Genomic DNA, 24,411 nt, shown 5'->3' with positions numbered 1-24,411 from the left:
AATCACATGACATGAAACACATTACTATAGAACCGGAACTAAACTTCCAAAATAAAAGACATGAACACAAAACGTGAACAAAAACACATTAAAGGTGACAGTTGCATTTTCACTCTAAAATAAAATGTTTACTGATGGTTAGGTTTAGGATTGTTTGGGTTAGTTAAAGGTGCACTCAGTAATTTTTTCCCCATTAAAAAAGTTTTACTCCTAAAGAAATGAATTGTAATTTTGGAACATATGTATAAAATCATGGCCACTCACATGAGTTGAGGACTCTAGTCATATCAGTGACCTTATAAAAGCTGTTTTATTCTACATGGGACAGGGGCGCCCTCATGGGGGCTGCCATTATAGAATCACACGACCAGCTGAATACTACACGCTTAACCTCAGTAACCGTCTTGTTATTGGACACTTTCACTCTTGGATTAAATTAATCATGGCTGATTGTGAATAGTGAATTTCTACAAATGCATCTGTAACTGAAGACTATTGATTTTGAATGATGCTGCATCCACACCACTAGGTGCCACTGTAAGAAGACATGAGCAAAAAGTTGCTGAATGTACCTTTAATAAAATATGCATTCCTGTTTACTTATTACATTATTTAAAAAAACAAAAAAAAACAAAAAAAAACATTTAAGTTAAAAAAATGCTTTTGAAGCCACCCGGTGGACATTTTATCTCAACAAAACTTCAGCTTCGACCACTGGGGGCAGTGGTTCGATTTTTGGGAAGCACAGACCAATTTCAGCAGCAATTTCGACCTCCTGCTGCCGAATTCACAATGTAATCACTCCATAGTGGCTTTCCTCAGAGCTAATTTCACTTTTTCAATTTTATGCATTTTTGCAATTACATTTTATCAGCTGGCTGCAGTTTTTTTTAACAATATATCTTGTTTAAACTTATTTTTGCTGGGAACATTTTGTTTTTTCTTCAAATTGATGCAACTTAATTAGATATTTTGTTATATCTAATACAATGACATTCATACATTTGTATGTTGCTTACTGTAGTGTCTAAATTGGGCTACTGAGTTTCTTTTTCTTGGTTGCAGTCACTGCTTGAAAGAGAAATAAATAAAAATCCAAATCTGAATTTGTTTTTAATTAGATTTGCAAAGAGATTGTGCCAAAATATTTTTTTGGAGTTTACCATACAGTAGTCCAATGCCTCTATTGCCTGTTTACTGTGTGGATTGCTGACCTCCTTTCACGGTTTCTTGGCATCTCTCAGTAGGTCTAAAGTGTTCAGATGGATGGTCATAAGGAACGTTTAGCTCAGCTGCTTACCAACGGTGCCTCCACAGCATGAGGTCCAGCATTTCTTTATAATTATCATTCAAAGCGCTGAAAATAGGATCTGTCTGAATGCACAGCTAGATCACATTGCAAGTTTTGAACAATGCCAGTGAGTGAATTAGCTTCGGCATCATGATAGAGAAGAAAAGCAAGGCATTATGTGCTCTTGTTATTCTGGAGGACAAGAATAAACATTGTCATGTAATCTTTTGGCATAAGTTGTTAGCATAACCAGAGTGCCAGTCAGCAAATCCTTAGATCCAGAAGACAGACAGTCTAAGGCCCAGACATTTCATATTCAGTCCACAGGGGAGATTTTTAGTCCTGATTCTGCCTGCTGGTACCCAAATCTTTCTCATTTAGCCTTTATTTTTTCCTCCATACTTCAGCTGTGAGCATATGGAAGCCAGAGGGTTTCCTGCTTGACAGTAGAATAATAGGATATACAATGAATCATCTCTTCTCAACCCAAACTTAAACCCATGCAAACCAATCGCTGGCTGTGGTACAATACATCTCTCAGACATTTCTGCCATTTTTTTTTCAAAGCATGAATGTGTTCCTAGACTCTTTGACAGAACATTCATGAGCACTCAAGGGTCTGTGCCCACAGAACAATGCTCTTCCACAGTGAATTATGAGCATGCAGTTGTGACCACACTCCTGTCAGAAAACAGCATTGGGGCTGTTCTGGAAAATGAAACATTTCCTTGTTTCCTTGCTGAATTACAGTACAGTAATTAAACATGGACACATATGCAAATCACACACAGACGAAGCCTAAGGCAGTTCTGGAGATACAAGTTACTGTTTCTACGGGCACTTCCAGCTCCCAAAGTCATTCTGGTGACTTTGGGAGCAGCAGTTTTACATTTCTTGACATTTCTTGAGTAGCTATATTGTGTAGCAATAATGTAAGTTAATGTTGAAGTTTACGTTTTTTAATTTTTTATTATTTACCTTCAAAAAGTTGCCTGCTGTGGTAGTACCATGCATGGTACAGTTATGGTACCAGATGATAAAAATAGGTACTTCAATGTCCATGTTACTAAACTCATTTCCATGGGACTGCAATGTACATGTCCAAAAAACATGGGAAGTCATGTACTATTATGCTCCTTTTGATTGGAAAATGTCTTCTAGCGACAAGCCTGCTTGTACTAAGGGCTTTGAAACCCCCAAATATATTATCTGGTCTTACGAAGAGGTCAAATTGGCTACTTCTATACCTGATACATTCATCTTTTAAACATAACAGCCTTTTTGTTTATATTTACATATTTAAAAATGACTTAAATATTGATCTCTTTATCACACACACCTATCATATCGCTTCAGAAACATGGATTTAACCACTGAAGTCTTATGGATTACTTTTATATGCTTTTTGGAGCTTCAAAGTTTTGGTCACCATTCATTTGCGTTGTATGGACCTACAGAGCCCAAATCTTTGTGTTTTGTAGAAGAACAAAAGTCACACATCTGGGATGACATGAGGGTGACACTCCGAATTCTCAATTTTTGGGTGAACTATGTCTTTAAAAAAGCACATTACTGTACTCAACTATGACCCTTTATTTTTCAAAACAGGTTTTGCTTCTGACCCGATTATTCCAATGGTACTGTTTGATAAATTGCCCTGTGAATCTTTTTGCAAACAACTACTACAGTATTAAAATAAACATTCATGAATTCAATGGCACTCAGCCATTTGTTCCAAAAACAGTTTAATTAATAGCATAGAAACAGCCAAGGCACAAGAACAATGTGTGTTTAAAAATATATATACACAAATGTATCTCTCAAAATGCCCTATACATTTACTACCAGAGTCACAAAATGCTAAACATTTACAGGTCTAGAATTACATCTGCAGCTTCAGGAAACAGTATTAATTTGTTCATTTCATTGATCTATACATTACACAGCAGCTAATGATATTGCAGTTTGTATAATTCGGTGGAAAGCATATCAAATCAACATGCCAAATCACAGTCCAGTGATAGCCTTCAAATTTATCAGGACATAAAATGACTAACATTACATAATTATTTTGTTTTAAAACAGATTTATCCTACTCTGAAAACCTGTGAGGGTCCTGGGTAACATTCAGCAATGTTTTAGATTGTGATGCATTGAAGATACTTTTGATAGTTGAAAACGGTTTCTCAGGTAGCCATGAAAATCATGCCACAGCATTACTTTTTAAATGTTCTGAAGTTACAGTTACACAGTGTTACCATATGGTGCTCAGAAGACTCCTAATCTGCTCTGAACTATTTAAAACATTTAGACCAGAAGTGATAATGTTTTTTTCTGCCCTAGGAGCTTGCATCTGTTTACTTACACTAGTCATTTACACAAAACAGAATAATAGTTACTGTTAGTCACAGTTACTGTTGTTGAGCATTTCACATTATGCAAGCCATTGCTGTTACTCTAATGTTGTCCTTTGGAAGAGGACGGCAACAGTGGGTAATGGTGTCTAGCAGACGTAATATGATGTGACTGGACGCTGTAAGCCCAGAATTGTTCTTATGAATGGCTCTGGTGTCAGTAATAATTGTTATTATGTAATTTATCTGTTGGTTGTTCCTTAAAGGAATATTTCGGGTTCAATACAAGTTAAGCTCAGTCGACAACATTTGTGGCATAATATTGATTACCACAAAATTTTATTTGGACTCCTCCCTCCTTTTCTTAAAAAAAGCAAAGTCGAGGTTACAGTGAGGCACTAACAATGGAAGTGAACGGGGCCAATTTTTGAACATTAAAATACACACTGTTTCAAAAGTATAGCCACAAAACATAAAGGATATACGTGTAAACATGATTTTAGTGTTATAAAATCGCTTACTAAACTTTTCTGTGTAAAGTTATAGCCAATTTTACAGCTAAATTACCATGACCGTGTAATTTCAACAAACCCTAAAACCCTGAAATGACTGTAAAAATTATGATTTAAACAACTTTACAGCTCAAATAATACATGAGTTTTAACAGAAGAATTAATGCAAGTGCTTTTATAAAATCATAAGCTTCACATTTCTGTGTTTAAACCCTCAAAAAAATGGCCCCATTCACTTTCATTGTAAGTGCCTTACTGTAACCTCGATTTTTGCTTTTTTTTAAAGAAAAGGAGGGATGATTCGAAATAAATGTTTGTGGTTATCAACATGATGCCACAAATGCTGTCGATTGATCTCAACTTGTATTGAACCCGGAATATTTCTTTAAAGAGCAATGAAGTCACATACAGTAGTTTATTTACTGACATTTTATATACTAATATCGGTGAAACGTTCACCTTCTAGATAGCAATATAATAGCATTTCCCACACATTTAAGCTTTGTCTTATTCCAGTGAATATTTACCCATAAAAAAAATACACGCTAAATAATACCTAAAAAAAAATTTAAATAAATAATAATAATAATAACAATAATAATAATAATAATTTAAACATGATTTAAATTAAAAAACGCTCATTATTTGTATGTGTATTTTTTATTTCATATTTATTTCCTTGACATATTGCTGTCATATCACCACTTTTATTGGTAATTCTTCTTTTTTTGCTACTGGCAACAATTTGGAGCAGTGCAAGAGTGCGAGACTGCTCTCAACAAATAACCTCATGTCCATCAACCAGTCGAACTCCATTATGCAACAAAGAACCCATTCAATGGAATCAAAGGAGGACCATACAAATGATCAATCTCAGTTCTTTTCTATACACGCAAGGGAATAAATAAGGTTGGTAAAATCAGACACTGGGGTATTCAGTTAGAAAAGCACTGTTGATACCAATATGAACAAACATTTCCCATCAAAAAGAAAATAACACAATTAATAAATTAATAAATACAAGTAGTCTTTGTGCGTCCTTGTGCATTGTGGTCCATGTTGATTGTTGGGCACAAGGTGTGTTGCTTTTCAGTATGCATATTTGTTGTTCCTGGATTTTGACTGAGTCACCAATACAGTCTGTTGACTGAAGGTCCACAAACACAGAGAAGAGAGAAAGGGAGCAGGGCAGTCAGTATCCTGCAGGATAGCCACCTTTTCTGGGGTCACATTCAGCACAGATTTTGTCCCCCTGTCGCACAACTGCCTGGACAACTGCTCCTGGAGTCCTCAGCCATTCTGTGATGTGATTCTTCTGAGCCAAGCCATCCAGAACACTCTGAAGAACGTGGGTACATAGGCCACACACAAACACAAAATAAAAATGTGAATCATTATCAGTTTACTGACTTTAAGCAACTTTAATTGTCAAGTGCAAGTAGCTCACCTTCTCAAAGTTCTGTTCCACAACTGTCATGTTTGGGTTGAGCTGATTGTGAACTCTGGGCTCTGTAACTGCTTTCTTCAGACTGTAGTTAAAAAACAAGGAGTTCAGGATTACCTAGGATGAGGAAGAGAGGAAAAGTGATACATTAGAGAACTGATACATGACAAATGATGATGCCATTATAAAAAAAGAAAAAAGGTTTAGGCTACATGAACAGCTATTGGAATATTCCTGTAGAGATGCACCTATATGGAATTTTTGTGCAAAAACTGATCATTTTACTTGATGCATTTTAACCCTTTCAACTGTAACAGCTAGCTTATTATTTAAAAACCACTCGTTTGACACAAAACAGATGTCAGTTCAAGAAAGAGCACTTTCAAGGGTTATCCTCAGTATATATTTTTTTCCGTAAACTATTGCTATCCCTTTGAGTTACCGCAAAATGACGGGAAAATTATCTAAATCTTACAACGGATGTAAACTAGAGTCCACAATATTAGTACCCAATATCGGCCTGTAAATAGCCAATAACAACCAATACCGATAAATTAAAAAACAAAAAATTGGTAATATCAGCCGATAACTATTACAGTGTCAATATATTGTGCATCCCTAATAATCAGTTTATGCAGAATGAAAACATGTACATTCTGTTCTCAATATTCTCTTATGGAAGAACTGGAGATGCTCACTCTCGCCAATTATTATGCTACATTTTATTTTGGAGAGGAGATCATTTGATCAAATAATTCATGCTTATTCATATCCTTAACAATAACACACAAGAGCACGATCAATTGCAAAATGTAGGTCATGCTTACGGTGCTTTCAACCATCTGTAAATAGATTTATGCTAATTTCTTTGCAAAACAAAATCTTTCTCCTCCTCGCTTCAAAAGTGTGTTTCTTTGATCGCTTGATTTTGAACTGTCTATATATTGTATCCCCCAGAGATACTTTAGTTTGGACATACAGTATAAAATGTGTGGATATAAATGATTATTCTGTTACAATGACAACTGCAAATAAGGTGTTTATGTCCAAAATTCTGATCAATACAGGCATAAGCCAGCTGACTTTTTCCGATTTAGACATTGTATGTATGGTGAAATATACTATATATCCAAGCATCTAAGCATGATGGGAAAAGTTTACATTGTTAAAATCTGTGTGGGAATCTGTATTTACCAGAGCAGTTGCTGTAGTGATTTTCGTCCCACCTGAGGCCCCGACCACCATTTTGACTCTGTTGTGTTTGTCAAATATTATTGTGGGACACATTGATGAAAGTGGTCTTTTACCTTGCCAAAAGACAAAAACAGTACAGTATGTTCATTCATGGTCTTCAAAGAGGTACAAGTGCTGTTGTTTTGGCTTAATATTAAAGGAATAGTTCACCCAAAAATTTAAATTCTCTCACCATTTACTCACCATCCCAGATGTGTATTACTTTCTTTCTTATGCAGAACATAAACAAATATTTTTAGAATAATATCTCAGCTCTGTAGGTCCATACAATGCAAGTGAATGGTGGCCTAGACTTTGAAGCTCCAAAAAACACATAAAGGCAACATAAAATTAATCCACACAACTTCAGTGGTTTAATCCATGTCTTCAGAAGCAATATTATAGGTGTGGGTGAGAAACAGATCAATATTTATGTTTTTCTTTATTATAAATCTCCTCCTTTGACCATCCCCGACCAGTAGAAGGTAATATGCACGAAGAATGTGAATCGGCAAAAAAATAAGAATGTGGAAGTGAAAGTGAAAGTGGAGATTTATAGTAAAAAAAAAAAAAAGTAGCATTTTGGTCTATTCTTGCCCAAAACCGATTGGATTGGTTTTGAAGGCACTGTTTCAGTCACTGGAGTTGTTTGGATTACTTTTATGCTGATTTTATGTGCTTTTTGGAGATTCAAAGTTCTGCCAACCATTCACTTGCATTGTATGATACTAAAGAGCTGAGATATTCTTGTAAAAATATTAATTTGTGTTCTGCAGAAGAAAGAAAGTCATACACATTTGGGATGGCATGAGGGTGAGTAAATGAATTAAACTTAAAGGGATAGTTCACCCCAAAATGATAATCCTCTCATAACTTTAAGACTGAAATTTTGGTCTGTTTCTCACCCAAAGTGATCTTACCGTATTGCTTCAGAAGACATGGATTAAACCACTCAAGACGTATGGATTCATTTTATGCTGGCTTTATGTTCTTTTTGAAAGTTGTGTACCCCATTGACTTACATTGTACGGACAAAAAAACATAATGCATCCTTCAAAATATCTTTGTTTGTGTTCCACAGAAGAAAGATAGTCACACCAGGGTAAGCACAAAGTGAATTATTATTTAGGGGTGAATTATATTTGTAAGGCATGTGAGTCTTTTACCTGGCTGAATGAAGTTGTTGGGTGAAGGGGGAACCCCAAAGCCATTTGTAATGTAAGGAGAGCTGAAATCGTCCATCTCGTCATTAAAGATAATGCCAGTTGAATGTGACATCACCTTAGATCCAAAACTATGAGAAAACAAGAAAGATTAAGTCAATAAGATCAAAAGGAAGAGCAAATCAGTAGTGCATTTAGTAAAAGACTCTTACAGTACACATATTGTTTTTTTTTTTTTATAAAGTTTATATGAACATATTGTAATGTTTTCAATGCTTCAGAGAATCAAGTAGCTTCTAAGAAGGGGCAGACTGTTTTATGTTGCAACTATTGACTAAATATTGTTAAAGTGTATCTCAATCTTGTTCCAGGAAGCTCCCCAGCACTGTACATATGTCTCCCTTACAGAATCTAACATGTCTGATGTAACTCATTACACATCTGATGTTATCTCCAGTGGTGGTTCTAGCTTGTATGGTGCCCTGGGCGAAACCCGCTTCAACACGGGGGGGTCTGAGTGGGTGCCCGTGCCGCCCCCCGCAAGATGCCACCGCCCCCCCGCAAGATGCCGCTCTGGGCAACTGCACATGTCGCCCATGCCTAAATCCGCTACTGGTTATCTCATTAGCACACTGCCTGAGAGTGAATGATGACGGAGACACCTATACTGTCCTACAAAGGCCAAATGCAGTAACTATGCCAACACTGAAACTGAGAAAATGGATTCAAAGCTTTACGATTGTCCAGCCAATATGGATTATCATTGTTTCCTTCTCTTAAAGAGCCAAATCCCTCTGTTAAAGTACAGTTTCTAGTCCAGGAGTCCCAATTCTGATCATACAATGAGTCAATTTTGAAAATATGTCTTTTCATTGCTGCATTTTGCCTTTTTAGTGAAGTATAAAGTGCAGTCCTGAAGGTTATATCTCTCCTATTTTTCGTACTATAAGTTGATGGTGCTTGTGGCTGCCACCGCACTCCCATCCTCTGCGATAACTGACAGGTGAGCTGTCCCATGGTCATCGGGTACAAAGTACTCAGGATCGTAGTAGCTGTCTGGGTGAGTGGTGTCATCTGTTATTTTACTCCTGATGTTGTCTGCAAAGTAGTCTGAGGTCATGTTTTGGATGAGCTGAGAGAAGAGATGATTGAAATGAGATTTACAAGAGGCAATTGAGCTTGCAGGTGCATGAAATAGGAACAGTTAAAGGATTTGGGAAAATAATGCCATTACAATGAAGGACTCTTTAAACCATTTCAGAGATCTTGAGTAAAACTGGATCAGATTAGGCCAATCTGGAGTTGACTCTTCAAAATCTGAGATGTGCATTGAATTTCACAATAAACGACTCCTTGAAGGTTCATGGGAAGAAGCCCAAGAAATACATATAGTGGTGCCAAATAGGATTTGGACAATTAAGCCATAATTAAAACGGCCTTTTTGCCTTAAAAATAGCACAAACACACTTTTCAAGTGGTTTAAAATGAAGGTTTCAAATAAAACAAGATATTGTTATTATACACTCTCTGGTTATCTAACGTGTCACATGCCCATAGGTAAATTTATGAACTAATGAAATATACCTGTTGAACTGATTTCTGACCACTAACAATCACATTGAGGTATCATTTGTTTGCAGATGCCCCTTGGTTATATATTTTGTATCTAATTCAATGACATTCAGACATTTTTCAGTGTGACCTAGGTGTCTAAAAGTGTCCAAATACATTTTGGGCCCATTGTACTGTACTAACGTCGGTGATGTTGAGGTAGCGTGGGTCTCCCAGTTTACTCCTTTTGGCATAAGCAAAGCGGAATGCCTCTACGATGCGATGATATGTCAAAGTCTTTTCCTCTGCTGTGGACACGCTGCTGTCTGAGAAGTTGTAACCTACAATAGAAAAGTTATTTGTCTTAATCTTCAGTTTACCAATGTTAATGGTAAATTCAGGTAAACTGATCCACTTTTTCCCAGTCATCTTTAAACAAAAGTGACCAAACTTAACTGAATTTAAAGGGATAGTTTACTCAAAGATGAAAATTCTCTCATCATTTACTCACCCTCATGCAATCAAAGATGTGTTTGACTTTCTTCTGCAGAACACAAACAAAGATTTTTAGAAGAATATCTCAGCTCTGTAGGTCCATACAATGCAAGTGAATGATGATCAGACCTTTGTAGTTCCAAAAATCACATAAAGGAAACATAAAAGTAATTCATATGACTCCAGTGGTTAAATCCATATCTTGGAGTGATATAATAGGTATGGGTGAGAAACAGAACAATATTTAAGTCCTTTTTTACTCTAAACTCCACTTTCAAATGAACTTTCAGATGTGAAAGTGAAACTAAACAGGCACCACATGGGGCTTTCAGATGTAAAAGTGAAAGTGGAGATTTACAGTAAAAAAAAAAAAAAAAAAAAAGACTTACATTTCTCACCCACATCACTTCTGAAGATATAGATTTAACCACTGGAGTCATATGGATTACTTTTATGTTTCCTTTATGTGATTTTTGGAGCTACAAAGTTCTGATCATCATTCTCTTGCATTGTATGGACCTACAGAGCTGAGATATTCTAAAAATCTTCATATGTGTTCAGCAGAAGAAAGAAATTCATACACATCTGGGATGATATGAGGCTGAGTAAATAATGCCAAAATTTTCATTTTTAGGTGAACTATCCCTTTAACCCTGCATATGATATCACACATTAATGTACAAAAGTACTTGCCTTACACAATTCTGAAAACCTTAAAGGGAAAGTTAACCCAAAAATGAAAATTCTATTTGATTTTATCTCTTTCAATGCATCTTGTTTTTTTTTTTTTTGTTTTTTTTAATCCAAGCGAATGGTGACTGAGCCTGCCACACTCCCTAAAGGCTGGATTACACTACAGTACTTTAATATTATTTATAGCCCCGATTAAAATTTTGGCTGAATCGGTGCTAGAGGCCATACGGGCTGTGTTTTCCCACCCAAGACTGCACCCAAATGTGCTTGAGATGTGTCTTTCGTGACTCGGAACACAGGGGATCAGCAATAAAAATAGCAACGCTCCCAAATATGTGCAGCTAGAACGGAAGTCGCGATTCCTTGTGAGTTTGTTGTAATCGGATCAACTTAACCGTCGAATAGTATGTGATCCTTATTCGTTTGGTGTGTTATGCCTAGTTTTTATCTTTTGCCATTTCAAGGTCGTTAAGTGTGTGATACCTATTTTATGTAGTTTTAGAATCGGTTCAGATTGAAAAAACTGTGCAGTGTAATCCTGTGTTAACCTCTCCTTTTGTGTTCCACAGAGAAAAGAAAGTCATATATCAAAGTCATAAGATTTTTCATTTTTGGGGTTAACTATCTCTTTAATTAATGTCCTTATACATAATTCTACTTGCCCTTATGACAAAATTCTGAAGGCCTTAATTAATGTTCATATACATATACTGATTGCCCTCATGTCTAAAGCATCCATTTATTTAAATCCCTGGTTTACCAATGACAGTGGTGCTTTGACATCAAAGTGTCTCAGAGGAGTTAATAAGTGTTTGTGTGGCAATATGGAGTATTATTACAAAATTAGCAGATTCACAGACATGCCCACTCATATTTTTCCATAAACTACTCAGTCACCTATAAAACGTTCACTGCAACCTCTAAACTCTTATATAATACTTATATATTATTATATAAAGACAATGACAAGTACATTTAACTTGCCTACACAGGATGATTATTTAAAGCAAGCGGATATGTGATAAAGAAATAGTTCACCCAAAAATGAAAATTCTGTCATTATTTACTCACCCTCATGTTGTTCCGGGTCCATATGACTTTCTTTCTTACATGGAACACAAAAGGAGCCTCAGTAACCTTTCACTTACATTGCAACTTTTTTTTTTCTCCACACAATGAAAGTGAATGGTTACTGAGGCTAACATTTTAGCAAACAACTCCTTTCTTTTTCCATAAAAGAAAGAAAGTCATGCAAGTTTGGAACAAAATGAGGGTGAGTAAATGATGACAGAATTTTTATTTTTGGGAGAACTGTCCCTTTAAGATATAGTTTCTCTAAAGCACATTTACTATTTGTTGTACTTTGAAATGCTTTAAATAGCTCAGATCTTAAGCAAACACATAAAGACACTATATACAGACTCACCATCCACTATGTTGAGTATTAGTGCAAGCACAGGTCCACTGGATGGAGCATCAGGAACATGAATGGTGTACTCCCCCACATTTAACTTCAGCGGGCTCTCATTCAACACTGGCTTATATTCCATTAGGTCTTCAAGTGTTATAATCCCTCCTATATTATAAGAAACAAACCCCTGGTTGATTTGCATATTTTTTATAGGATAAGGTCAGTGGAACTTCAACATAATCACAGTAAAACAGAAAGCATGGTATCACCTGCAGCCTGGATATCATCCACTATAATCTGGGCCATAGACCCGTTGTAAAAAACATCCGGCCCTTCTTCTGCTATCGTCTCGTAAGTGTCAGCGAGTTTGGGAAATCGAATAATATCATTTTCCTTCAGGAGGTTTTTGTCCGAGTCACAAAACACTTCACTGTAAAGCAGAGAGAGAGAGAAGGAAAAGCAAGACTATGACTATGTTTAGAGCAAGGTTCCCCAATTAGTTTTCACCAAGGGCCAAATTCTGTCGACAATACAAAGCCAAGGGCCACAAGTGTTTGTGCTGCTGCTATCATTAGTAGAAGTATTATTATTGTTTTTATTATTACTATTGTTGTTGTTGTTTCTTTTCTCCCAATTTGGAATGCCCAATTCAAACTACTTAGCAGGTCCTCGTGGTGGCGCGGTTACTCACCTCAGTCTGGGTGGCGGAGGACAAGTCTCAGTTGCCTCCGCTTCTGAGACCGTCAATCCGCGCATCTTATCACGTGGCTCGTTGTGCATGACACCGTGGAGACTCACAGCATGTGGAGGCTCATGCTACTCTCTGTGATCCACGCACAAATTACCACCCGCCCCATTGAGAGCGAGAACCACTAATCGCAACCACGAGGAGGTTACCCCACGTGACTCTACCCTCCCTAGCAACCGGGACAATTTGGTTGCTTAGGAGACCTGGCTGGAGTCACTCAGCACACCCTGGATTCAAACTCGCAACTCCAAGGGTGGTAGTCAGCGTCAATACTCGCTGAGCTACACAGGCCCCACTATTGATGTTTTTTTGTTAAAAGAGTCACAACATAAATATTTTGATTTTTTAATTATTTATTTTTCTCAGTATTAGTAGCCTGTTTTATTTATACAAACAATTATGAACATTTTGTTTGTATACTGATACACAAATCTACACAACTTTGCCTGTTGAAAATTAAAAAACGAGAAAAAAAAAAACTTAAATGAACAATCTGGATCTCCATATCCTCAATGCGAGTCAGCTGTTCCTGCTCATCTCCAAATGGGATCTACTCCCTGCTTTTTCCCTAATTGCTGATTCAATTATTAGGCCTATTAGCATTAATATTGTTATTGTTCTCATAATATAACAAAGTATTTCAATAATTTCAATAAAAAAAGACCGTAAGCCAGTGCTTTCTTATATATTATTTTTAATAGGCCTATTATGCATATTTTTTTTATACCATACTATACATGTTAATCTTAATGTGCACTACTCCACATGTATTTGTATCACAGTAACTTGTATATATTATCCAGGCATTACAGAGTTCTCAATCGCTTTGGCTAAATTCTCAAATGAGAATTATTTTTTCAAAACATTAAGTTCAAATCTCTGAACAATTAGTTTCTTGTTCACACCAGATTTGAATTTCTTATTCATTTAAGCAATTTGGCACGTGTGCAAAAAACAATTGTCTACAATTTGCACAATAACTAATACACATGGCTTGCTGATCAAAACTGATGATTTGATTCTCAGTGAAACTGTCATACTCTTCACAACTTCTAAACATTCTTTCATCGTGTGAGCCATCATATGCAAAATGATCCATTCAGTTAACAAAATCTGTCAGACATACATGTATATTCCATGAATATCATGACATGGAATGTTTTTTTTTTTTTTTTTGCATAGATGTCATTTTGTGGCAATTTTTTGTTCACTATATATGACTTTACATGTAAGAAATGTGTAAAAATGGACATGCTAATGTGAATTTTCTATTTACATGCAACACATTGCTACAAAAATTAATTTACTGTATACATACAAATGTGCATATCCTTTTTCTGTGTACTACAGTACTGTACAGTACTGACTTTTCCCAGTAAACTTTTACCTACTGTTGAAATCGGTATCTAAAAACCTCACTGTGATACACAATAGCATTCAGCTAGACAAAACTGACATTCTTGTATAGTACAGTAAGCAGTCAGTGTCAACAAAAAAGTAGAACAAAAATGAAATTTCTATATAACAAACATTTCCAGGGTTGACTGTCATAGTGAAAAAAAACATCGAAACATTTTGACCAGTACGGCTCACACGATGACAAAAAAACTTTTCATTTTGGTGGCATTGGCCAATTTATGACACAACAACTAGGGTTTGAAGCATGAATTAAATGTTTTGGGTGAGTTACTACATTTTGCAGACATACAATAGAGTTGTGATGTCCCATAAAATAGTTGCACTTACAGTTCAGAGAATGTTAAGACTGTATCAAAAAATGAGCCAAAGCAATTGAGAAAAACTGTAATACACTAGGGTGTAGCAGCCGCGGGGGACGTGGGGGTGTCCCCCGCACTCTTTAAAAAGGTGATTTTTGTCCCCAGCACTTTTCCAAGCTAAACCCATACCAAGTCCAAATGGTGGATTTGTACACAGTATTCTTTGCGTTTTGTTTCTTTGGGCGGTTTAAGCAACCAACAACTCTTATGCAATAGGCCGTCAGTCAGACAGTCTAATCAGCGTGGCTCTGTTAATTTCTACAAAGTTCCTTTCAACAATGCTCATTTATCCATGTTTTTTATCAGCATTGATGTTGATCTAAATTAATAATTTAGAAATGAGGAATACACAAACAATAGTTATTTATCGGCATATCGTTCTTGATTGGCAGCATTACGTGAAATGCACTGCAGAAAAAAACAAAGGACAGTCCTTCTTTTAAGCACACATTGTAAGTGCCGTTTATATCAGTGCACGAGTCTTCATTAATATATATTATATATAATAATATATTATATTCGTGAGGTCATAGTTTGATCGGTTGTTTTTGGCAATTTAAGCAGATTACTAGATCTGTGTTAAATATGTAAAGCTATTTTTAATATCAGCTCCTGTTTTTTACCTCAATGCTGGTGTGCAAACTGTAGAATAAAAGATAGATCTGCTCTGTTCTTAGCACACTTAGGCATTTTACTGAAGGGAATATGTAGACACGCTTTTTTATACATGAAAGCGTACGGACGTTATTGAAACACATTATAATTATTATAAGACTATTATTGTTGTCTTTTGATAAAAGTCATGCTCAGCAGCTCACAAACTGTAGGGAAATGATAGATTTGCTTTGTTCTTATAATGCATAAAACCTCAACTAAAGTCTCTTTGTAGGTCTGTAGACATACACATTTTAAAGGATTAAAATTTTCTTTTGATCATTGATTCAGTGACTAACTCATTTCACACAGGACACTCATTTGTCACCACCTTCTGGCATCACCAGAAATGGTCACTGATTCATTAAATGGATCTGAACGAATTTTGGTGAACGTAGTCAAAACACTCGAGCCACTTGGATACATTTAAATCCCACAATGCACAAGCACAATTGTCATGATTATAACTGATTAAATAATTTATTCAAGGACCAGCTTGTGCTCAGTCTTTTATTGTTATGTGTGAAACAGAAGCAAGTGCTCCACAAGATGTCCTTTAATTTTGCAGTTAATTTTGCAAAATTGTGCAATTATTTTGCAATATTCGAATCTTTAAAATACTACAAATATTAAAAGTAAATAATATGTATATATTAACATAATATATCACTTATATCACGTAATATTAATACTGCAGTGTAAGTGTTGGGTCTGTACAAGCCACCTACTTACAGTTGTGTAACCCCCCCCCCACACACACACTTTTAAAATGACTGCTACGCCCCTGGTAATACAAACATTTTAAAAAGAGTAGTTCGCTTTGGGAGTCCGTTTGGAATATACTCGTGGCACAATATATGTGCAAATATAAATAGGAGGTATATTTATGCAACAGTGCTCTTTACTCATCTCACTCGCATAAAAACACAGATTATATACTCCTCAAAATGCATCAACACCATGAAAGAACATAATGAAACAGTTATGCCAAATTAGGTAAATAAATGCTTTAACAGTATTCAATATATTAATTTCTAATAGCTGAAGGTGTGTGCAGGTGACAGGAGGTATAAATGTTTGTAGAACAGCAACAGCACCGCCTACTATACATGGGTGAAATTGTTTTTCATTTGTATTTTTTACGACCTTTTGTCAGGAGTTCATCTCGCAAAATTGTCATGGATTTCTTGTGAAAAGGCCTTTAGCGCGGACCAAACATTTGTCTCTCGTGGGCCGGTTATGGCCCTCGGGCCACCTATTGAGGAACCCTGGTTTAGAGTGTGGTGAGTTAAATAGTTACTTGTTTGTCGTCAATGAATAAGTGGAATTATTGATGTATGTTGCAGTAATGCGCAATAGCAAATTACCCAATGGTACACTCTGGTAAACTTGTGTGCATTTCATTTAAATGACTAAAACAAGCTTAAACTAGCAAGCTAGATAGATAGACAGACAGACAGACAGACAGATAGATAGATAGATAGATAGATAGATAGATAGATAGATAGATAGATCACTTGTTCACTAAGATAAATCCTTACCACATCGCCTCATCACTCAGAATGGATTCCCTGTTTTTTGCGATGGCGTTGGCCAAGGCCCTGCCGATTGGGAAACCATTGCGTGCCAATTCAATACTGGGCTCAAACAGTTCCCTCCATGGCAGTCTACCATGCCTTTTGTGTGCCATCTCGTAACCTCGAATTTCTCCTGGTATGGCGATTGACAACCCCCCTGCCATTCACACAAATCACAATAGATTGTTCTCATCATTAAAGGACCACAACAGTAAGAGATCGTCGGACAGATTCACTTCAAAATTCAAATGGAATATTGTGCTGAATCTTTCATGCATTGCAAAGCTATCATGGAGACTGGACTTGGTGATATTTACATTAATAGTGATGTACCTTTCCTTGAGAGCTGGGTATTATTGCCAAACATGTCCTCTGTAGCATTCATTGGAGCAGTTTCCCTGGCATCAATTGTCTCCACTTTTCCTGTGGGCAAAACATGAACATTTCAATTCAGTGTGTATTTATCAAGACTATCAAACATTTCAAAAGAGACTGAGGGCTTGTATGTCATCTCAAGTTTTACATTTTAGCTTGATCTCATGAGCTGGTGGTGGCCTAATGGTTAAAGTTGTGGTTTGCTGATGCAAAGGTTGCAGGTTTACTCCAAGGTAAGAGTGACGCAAGAATTGAGATGACTATGATGCTGAGTCACCACTGTGTCCTTTTGCAAGGCACTTGACCAAGGGTTGCTCCAGGGAAATGTCTCTTCAATTGGTATACTGTATATCACTTTGTATGAACAGCATCTGCCAAATAGTAAATTACCTCTGCATCATCTCAAGCCTCTTAAGCATTGTGCGTCAGTACTAGACTTCTATATAGGGAGGAGCCCTTACAGGAGGATTGAATTTTTGATTTCCACTGAGCAAACTTTAAGATTTGTCAGTAGTTTTGAAGAGTTATGGAGTATGTTCATGCTTCCCATACTGTACGTTCCTGAAACTTAACTGAAGGGGCATTGCAATTTCAAGGTTATGTTTCAATTCACAGGTAACACACATGCTGATAAAATGTTCCTAGAAAGCACTGCGGCTTTGGATGAAAGCATCTGACAAATGTACTGCTAATGTAATATTACCTGTTGATGCATCATATATGGTGAAAAACAGCCCTCCTCCGATGCCCATGCTGTGTGCATTGAACAGCCCAACACACAACAGAGCAGCAATAGAGGCATCAACTGCAGAACCGTTCCGTTTCAAGATATCCCTGCAAAGATAAAGAATGCCGTGCAAATGCAAGTGAAGAACAGTAACTGCATGCAAAATGACCATTCTTACTGCTCATTGTCAACTTCCTCCACATTGTAATGTCACACTGTGGTAGACATGTGCATCTGACCTTTTCCACAACAACACATCAACGCCTACTTTACCTTATCACCTCCATAGCCCCGCCCAGTAGTGGTGACTAGTGAGATGGAAGGAGAGAGCAGAGGCCCTTTCCTACCTACAGTCCCACCTACTTTTCCCTTAGTGACTTTCTAGATGAGAACTCTTACGAGGAACGGAATACCCGAGGAGACTTCTCCCCTGTTGCATTTGCATTCATAAAGTACCATCGTAGTGATGTCATCTAGTATTGACCATTTTTATACTGACGTATTTGCACATGCATTTCAATAGCAACAACAATAACAAAATCAAAAACACCGATGGAGGAAGCCAGGATCGGAGCTACACTTTTATTTGTTTATGGCTGTTTTATATGACCTTTGGCTACATGTAGGCAGCTGCCTTATCACTTAATGGTTTTAACAACAGTGTTTTTGGATGAATGGAACTCTCTGAACAGTTTAAAAAGCACCTTATTTCATCTTACCTTCATCCATCCTTATACACCCTTTGAAGGCAGCATTGTCCAGTTTTCGGATGCAACCTAATAACGGTTTAGTGTATAATAAAGTTAAATTACCCACTCTAGATAAACATCTTATTATTTATATCCGCCATCCCAGGGAAAAGTCGAGGTAGTAATCCAGAAATCACTTTATTTGCTTTATAGTCACACAGTACAGATGCAATGAAAATTAAGAGCGTGTCTCTTAATGAAGTCACACACACATACACACATATAGTGGTGTGAAAAAGTGTTTGCCCCCTTCCTGATTTCTTATTTTTTTGCATGTTTGTCACACTTAAATGTTTCAGATCATCAAACAAGTTTAAATAATAGTCAAAGATAACACAAGTAAACACAAAATGCAGTTTTTAAATGAAGGTTGTTATTATTAAGGGAAAACAAAATACAAACCTACATAGCCCTGTGTGAAAAAGTGTTTGCCCCACCTGTTAAAACATAACTGTGGTTTATCACACCTGAGTTCAATTTCTCTAGCCACACCCAGGCCTGATTACTGCCACACCTGTTCTCAATCAAGAAATCACTTAAATAGGACCTGCCTGACAAAGTGAAGTAGACCAAAAGATCTTCAAAAGCTAGACATCATGCTGAGATCCAAAGAAATTCAGGAACAAATGAGAAAGAATGTAATTGAGATCTATCAGTCTGGAAAAGGTTATAAAGCCATTTCTAAAGCTTTGGGACTCCAGAGAACCACAGTGAGAGCCATTATCCACAAATGGCGAAAACATGGAACAGTAGTGAAACTTCCCAGCTGTGGCCGGCCGACCAAAATTACCCCAAGAGCGCAGCGACGACTCATCCAAGAGGTCACAAAAGACCCCACAACAACATCCAAAGAACTGCAGGCCTCACTTGCCTCAGTTAAGGTCAGTGTTCATGACTCCGCCATAAGAAAGAGACTGGGCAAAAATGGCGAAAAATTTAGAGTTCCAAGACGAAAACCACTGCTGAGCAAAAAGAACATTAAGGCTTGTCTCATTTTTGCCAGAAAACATCTTGATGATCCCCAAGACTTTTGGGAAAATACTCTGTGGACTGACGAGACAAAAGTTGAACTTTTTGGAAGGTGTGTGTCCCATTACATCTGGCGTAAAAGTAACACCGCATTTCAGAAAAAGAACATCATACCAACAGTAAAATATGGTGGTGGTAGTGTGATGGTCTGGGGCTGTTTTGCTGCTTCAGGACCTGGAAGACTTGCTGTGATAAATTGAACCATGAATTCTGCTGTCTACCAAAAAATCCTGAAGGAGAATGTCCAGCCATCTGTTCGTGACCTCAAGTTGAAGCGAACTTGGGTTCTGCAGCAGGACAATGATCCAAAACACACCAGCAAGTCCACCTCTGAATGGCTGAAGAAAAACAAAATGGAAGACTTTGGAGTGGCCTAGTCAAAGTCCTGAGCTGAATCCTATTGAGATGCTGTGGCATGACCTTAAAAAGGCAGTTCATGCTCGAAAACCCTCCAATGTGGCTGAATTACAACAATTCTGCAAAGATGAGTGGGCCAAAATTCCTCCACAGCGCTGTAAAAGACTCATTGCAAGTTATCGCAAACACTTGATTGCAGTTGTTGCTGCTAAGGGTGGCCCAACCAGTTATTAGGTTTAGGGGGCAATCACTTTTTCACACAGGGCCATGTAGGTTTGTATTTTGTTTTCCCTTAATAATAACAACCTTCATTTAAAAACTGCATTTTGTGTTTACTTGTGTTATCTTTGACTAATATTTAAACTTGTTTGATCTGAAACATTTAAGTGTGACAAACATGCAAAAAAATAAGAAATCAGGAAGGGGGCAAACACTTTGTCACACCACTGTATGTGAAACGGGCAATTCTCTTTGGATACTTTATTTGTTATATGTTATCTCTGTTAAGGGAATTGTAAAATTAGTACAATCCTCTCAGTAGCAGGCAAGCAGCTAGTTTGTTTACTAACGGTGGCTGTGGAGCTCCTCTCCATTCTTAATGCAGGGTTTTGTCCAATCACAGGCACCTCCCACAGTCCCAGAGTTCCTATACTTCCCAAAAGTATCTACCCCGGAGTAGGAGCTAAAAATGTCCCCTAAAACGGCTTTGAGGAACTATATTTCCTTACGTCTGAAACCAACGAAAAGCACTAGTCCCTGGGAAAAGAACCTAAAACAGGCTTTACTGCCGCCAGTGGGAAAGGCCTTCAGGTCAGTCAAGAGCCAGTCATAACAGTGGGCGTTTACTGTAAAGTCTTAAAGGAGAAGCAGCACCAAAACCGAGCATTTCTGACAGAGTGTCAGAATGAGGGTGAAAAATTATCATGTTTTACAAATATATAACTGTTTTTGTGCAAAAAAACAAAACAAAAAAAAAAGAACTTTACTAATCTTATAAGTGAACCACAAGGAATATATTAAAATAATTTAAAAAAAGGCATGTCATCACCCCTTTAAGGAGCTACAGTATTTCTACCTGATCTGACCCTTAAAATTTGTTTTGTTTGTGTAACTAATGTATTCAGGTTTATTCAGTGGTTTTTTAATTGAATAAAACCTGTTAATGTTTTATGTAAGAAGCTCATTTTTAAGTTAACATTGTTTTTCAGTGGGCATTCTCCCATACATACATTCAAATACTGTATTTGTAGGTCTTTTTAAACTTACCTTCCAACCTCCGAGCACTTCCCAGCATCTGCTGCCACGGCTGCTTTAGAGTAGAAATGATCTGAGGAGGCAGTGAGTCTTTTATTCCCAATCCCCAAAAAGACACCCATGAAGAAACCCACTGCAGCCACAAGCAAGACCACCAGCCCAGCAACAAGAGACTTCTTGACCATTTTCCTATAAAAGGGAATACAGAATGTCTGAGATAAAAAAGCAACAACATCTAAATACACACTTTATTACATGATATTTGTGTGATATTCATACATTACCCAAACAGAAAATAAAAAGCCTTTTATTTTGTAGATTGAGATGAACTTAAAGGTACACTTAGTAATTTTTTCCCCTCATATACAAAGTTTTCCTTCTAAAGAAATGAAGAATAATTTTGAAACATATGTATAAAATCAAGACCACTCTTGTGAGATGAAGAGTTCAGTCATATCAGTAACCTTATAAAAGTTTATTCTACATGGAGCAGGGGTGCCTCATGGGGGCAGCCATGTTAGGATCACATGACCAGCTGAAGACTACCTGCTCAATATCAGTAGCTGCCCTGTTATTGGACACTTTCATTCATGGATTAAATGAATCCTGGTCTAATGTGCATAGTGAGTTTCCACAATGGCATTTGTAACTGAAAACCACTGTGTTTGAATGATGCAGCCTCCAGGCCACTAGGGGTGAGTGTAAGCCATACTTCCAAATACTTCAAACAATTACTGAGTGCACCTTTAAATCCACACCTCCATATCTGATTATCAAATGATGTCATGTAAATAAATAATTAGCTCATGCAAAAATTAAAATTCAACAATTTCTTGCTTGAACACACTTCTTAAGTCAGGATCTTAGAGCACTAAAAATGCTTTAAATTTAATCTTTTTTCTCGGCCAAAACCTACCATATGCCTTCAGAATACATGGAATGTGACGTATGACTTGCATGGACTACTTTTATGACACTTTTGGGTCCTTTTAAAGCTTTAAAGTGAGTCACTATCCACTGCTAATGTTTTGAAAAGATGGACTGAGATATTCATTAAAAAACTCTTTTAGTGTTCCACATAAGAAAGAAAGTCATACATGTTTGGAACAACATGAAGGTGAGTAAATGATGACAGAATTGTCATTTTTGAGTGAATTCTGAACTTCATCATTTATGACAGTGGATGCTGTTTTCAAGGAACAGTATCCACAGCAGCATTATTAGTTTGATAATTGAAAACGCAACAATACAGACATGCAAGATTATGAACCTCTACATTATAGAGAACTGATTTTCTCCATCCCAAAAATAAAACATATATTTATGTTACATCACCTTTTTAACTTGTGTTGTTCATGAATGGAAGCACGGGAGTAAACCTTGGGTAATTTTTTAGGAGAAACACACAACAATGAAATGTCACCCAGTTCGTAGGACCTGTGAATAAACCCTTCACAGTTATACAACATCATCACTCTTTCAATTGGTACTGTGAGTTTAATCAAAATGTTCAGCATTCAGAGTACAATGTCATTGCAACTTACAAATTCTGTTCTGTGGCAGGACCACAGCACAGAGTTCAGAGAGAGTTCATTTTTTTGTGTTAATCCAAGTCTTACAACTGTCACACAGTATGCAAGCCCTGATTTGATTGGACCCCCTTCCCTTTTGTACTCCACTCTTATGCCAGGACAGTCTGAGCATATACTGGATAAAAGATAGTAGGAAGACGGTCTTAAAAAATAAATGACATTACAGGACATACCTCAGAGCTGATTTTGTCTTGTGAACCATGACCCTGGTCCAGAACCTGAAATCCTCTTTTCTTGTGGATGTATCAAGATAACAAGAAAAGACTGGGACTGAGGCTAGATATAATCTGGACTACTTAAAATTTAACTCCAGTGGTTATATAACAACCTGGCCCCAAGGAAGTCTGAACCTTAAATAATGATTGGCCAGTCAAATAGGATGATTTCACAAAAATAATAAAGTGCACATATTGCTTACAGGTAATTGCCTCACCCTGCTTTAAGAGCTTTCAGGGACCAAACGTACCAATCACTGAGACCAAATATTCTCTTGATGAAGATACAGTCACCTCACCTTTATCTTAATCATAGCAAAAAACACAAAGTGGAGTACAAAAGTCTGATACTAAGACCATGTTTAAAATCTGGGATTATTTTTAGCCATTCGTGCCCCTCTTTAAATACAAACATCAAAATACAGTATAAGGGCATCGCTGCAGCATGTTATTTAGAGTCGCAAAAACACCCTACACCAACCCTTACCCTAATCCTTACCCCTATCTTCCCATACAAAAATTAACCATGGTTTTACTACAATAATCATAGTTTAAACGTGGTATTTTGTAGTAAAATCATAGTAACCACAAAATCAACCATAGTTACTGCAGTCATGATTGCTACAATATTACAATAGTAAAAAACATGGTTAACATGGTTTCACGAGTCTTTCGCAAAAGAAGCAAAAGAGGGTGAGCAGAAGAGTGGGACAAATGAATCATCAGGTTTTACACAAACTAGTGGAGTCCATTCTAACTTGAGTGTTTCATGTCATTAACACAAATGTGTATCACTCAAATTTTAATACTGATATAAAACTACTGTATTAAATAAGAAAAGAATTCAAAAGAGGCATTTTCACTAGTGGTCTCAGACTTTTGGACCCGATAGTATGTCTGATGGAAAACCAAGAAACAAGAGTCATGTCAAAGTCTGCACCATCTGTTCAGTATGTTGGTGTTGACTTGAATCTCAACTTTAAAAATGATATTTTTCTGGGGGCTTTATTTAATGGTGAGGTAAACAAAAGCCTTCTGCACTTTAGAACCATACCAGAAAATTCTTTGACCTTCTTACAATAACAACACTTGTTACCAACATTAAAGAGCACAGTTATGTAATAATGTTACCATAAAAACAACCAGTCAGCACTTTGCTGCATAGGACAGAACACATGAAGCATCACTGAGCCTGTCCAAGAGAACTTT

The 24,411-nt window shown here is 36.9% G+C and overlaps 1 protein-coding gene across 1 annotated transcript; it reads right to left on the bottom strand.

Annotated features, from left to right (window-relative positions):
- Positions 1-4,808: 4,808 nt before the first annotated feature.
- LOC127424192 (glutathione hydrolase 1 proenzyme-like) lies at positions 4,809-23,189 on the bottom strand. Its single transcript, XM_051669163.1, has 14 exons — positions 23,161-23,189; positions 22,731-22,832; positions 21,408-21,584; positions 17,983-18,113; positions 17,238-17,327; positions 16,869-17,061; positions 12,417-12,577; positions 12,163-12,312; positions 9,753-9,889; positions 8,942-9,129; positions 8,001-8,128; positions 6,796-6,908; positions 5,605-5,718; positions 4,809-5,496 (listed from the first exon to the last, which is right to left on the bottom strand). Exons 1-14 carry the CDS (start codon positions 23,187-23,189, stop codon positions 5,350-5,352), a joined length of 1,860 nt encoding a protein of 619 aa, XP_051525123.1. The 3' UTR covers positions 4,809-5,349.
- Positions 23,190-24,411: the final 1,222 nt, after the last annotated feature.

Source organism: Myxocyprinus asiaticus, chromosome 33 (genome assembly GCF_019703515.2).
Source record: "Myxocyprinus asiaticus isolate MX2 ecotype Aquarium Trade chromosome 33, UBuf_Myxa_2, whole genome shotgun sequence".
Lineage (NCBI taxonomy): Eukaryota > Metazoa > Chordata > Actinopteri > Cypriniformes > Catostomidae > Myxocyprinus > Myxocyprinus asiaticus.
The sequence above is the reverse complement of the archived record's forward strand: the minus strand, read 5'-3'. Positions and strand labels throughout refer to the sequence as shown.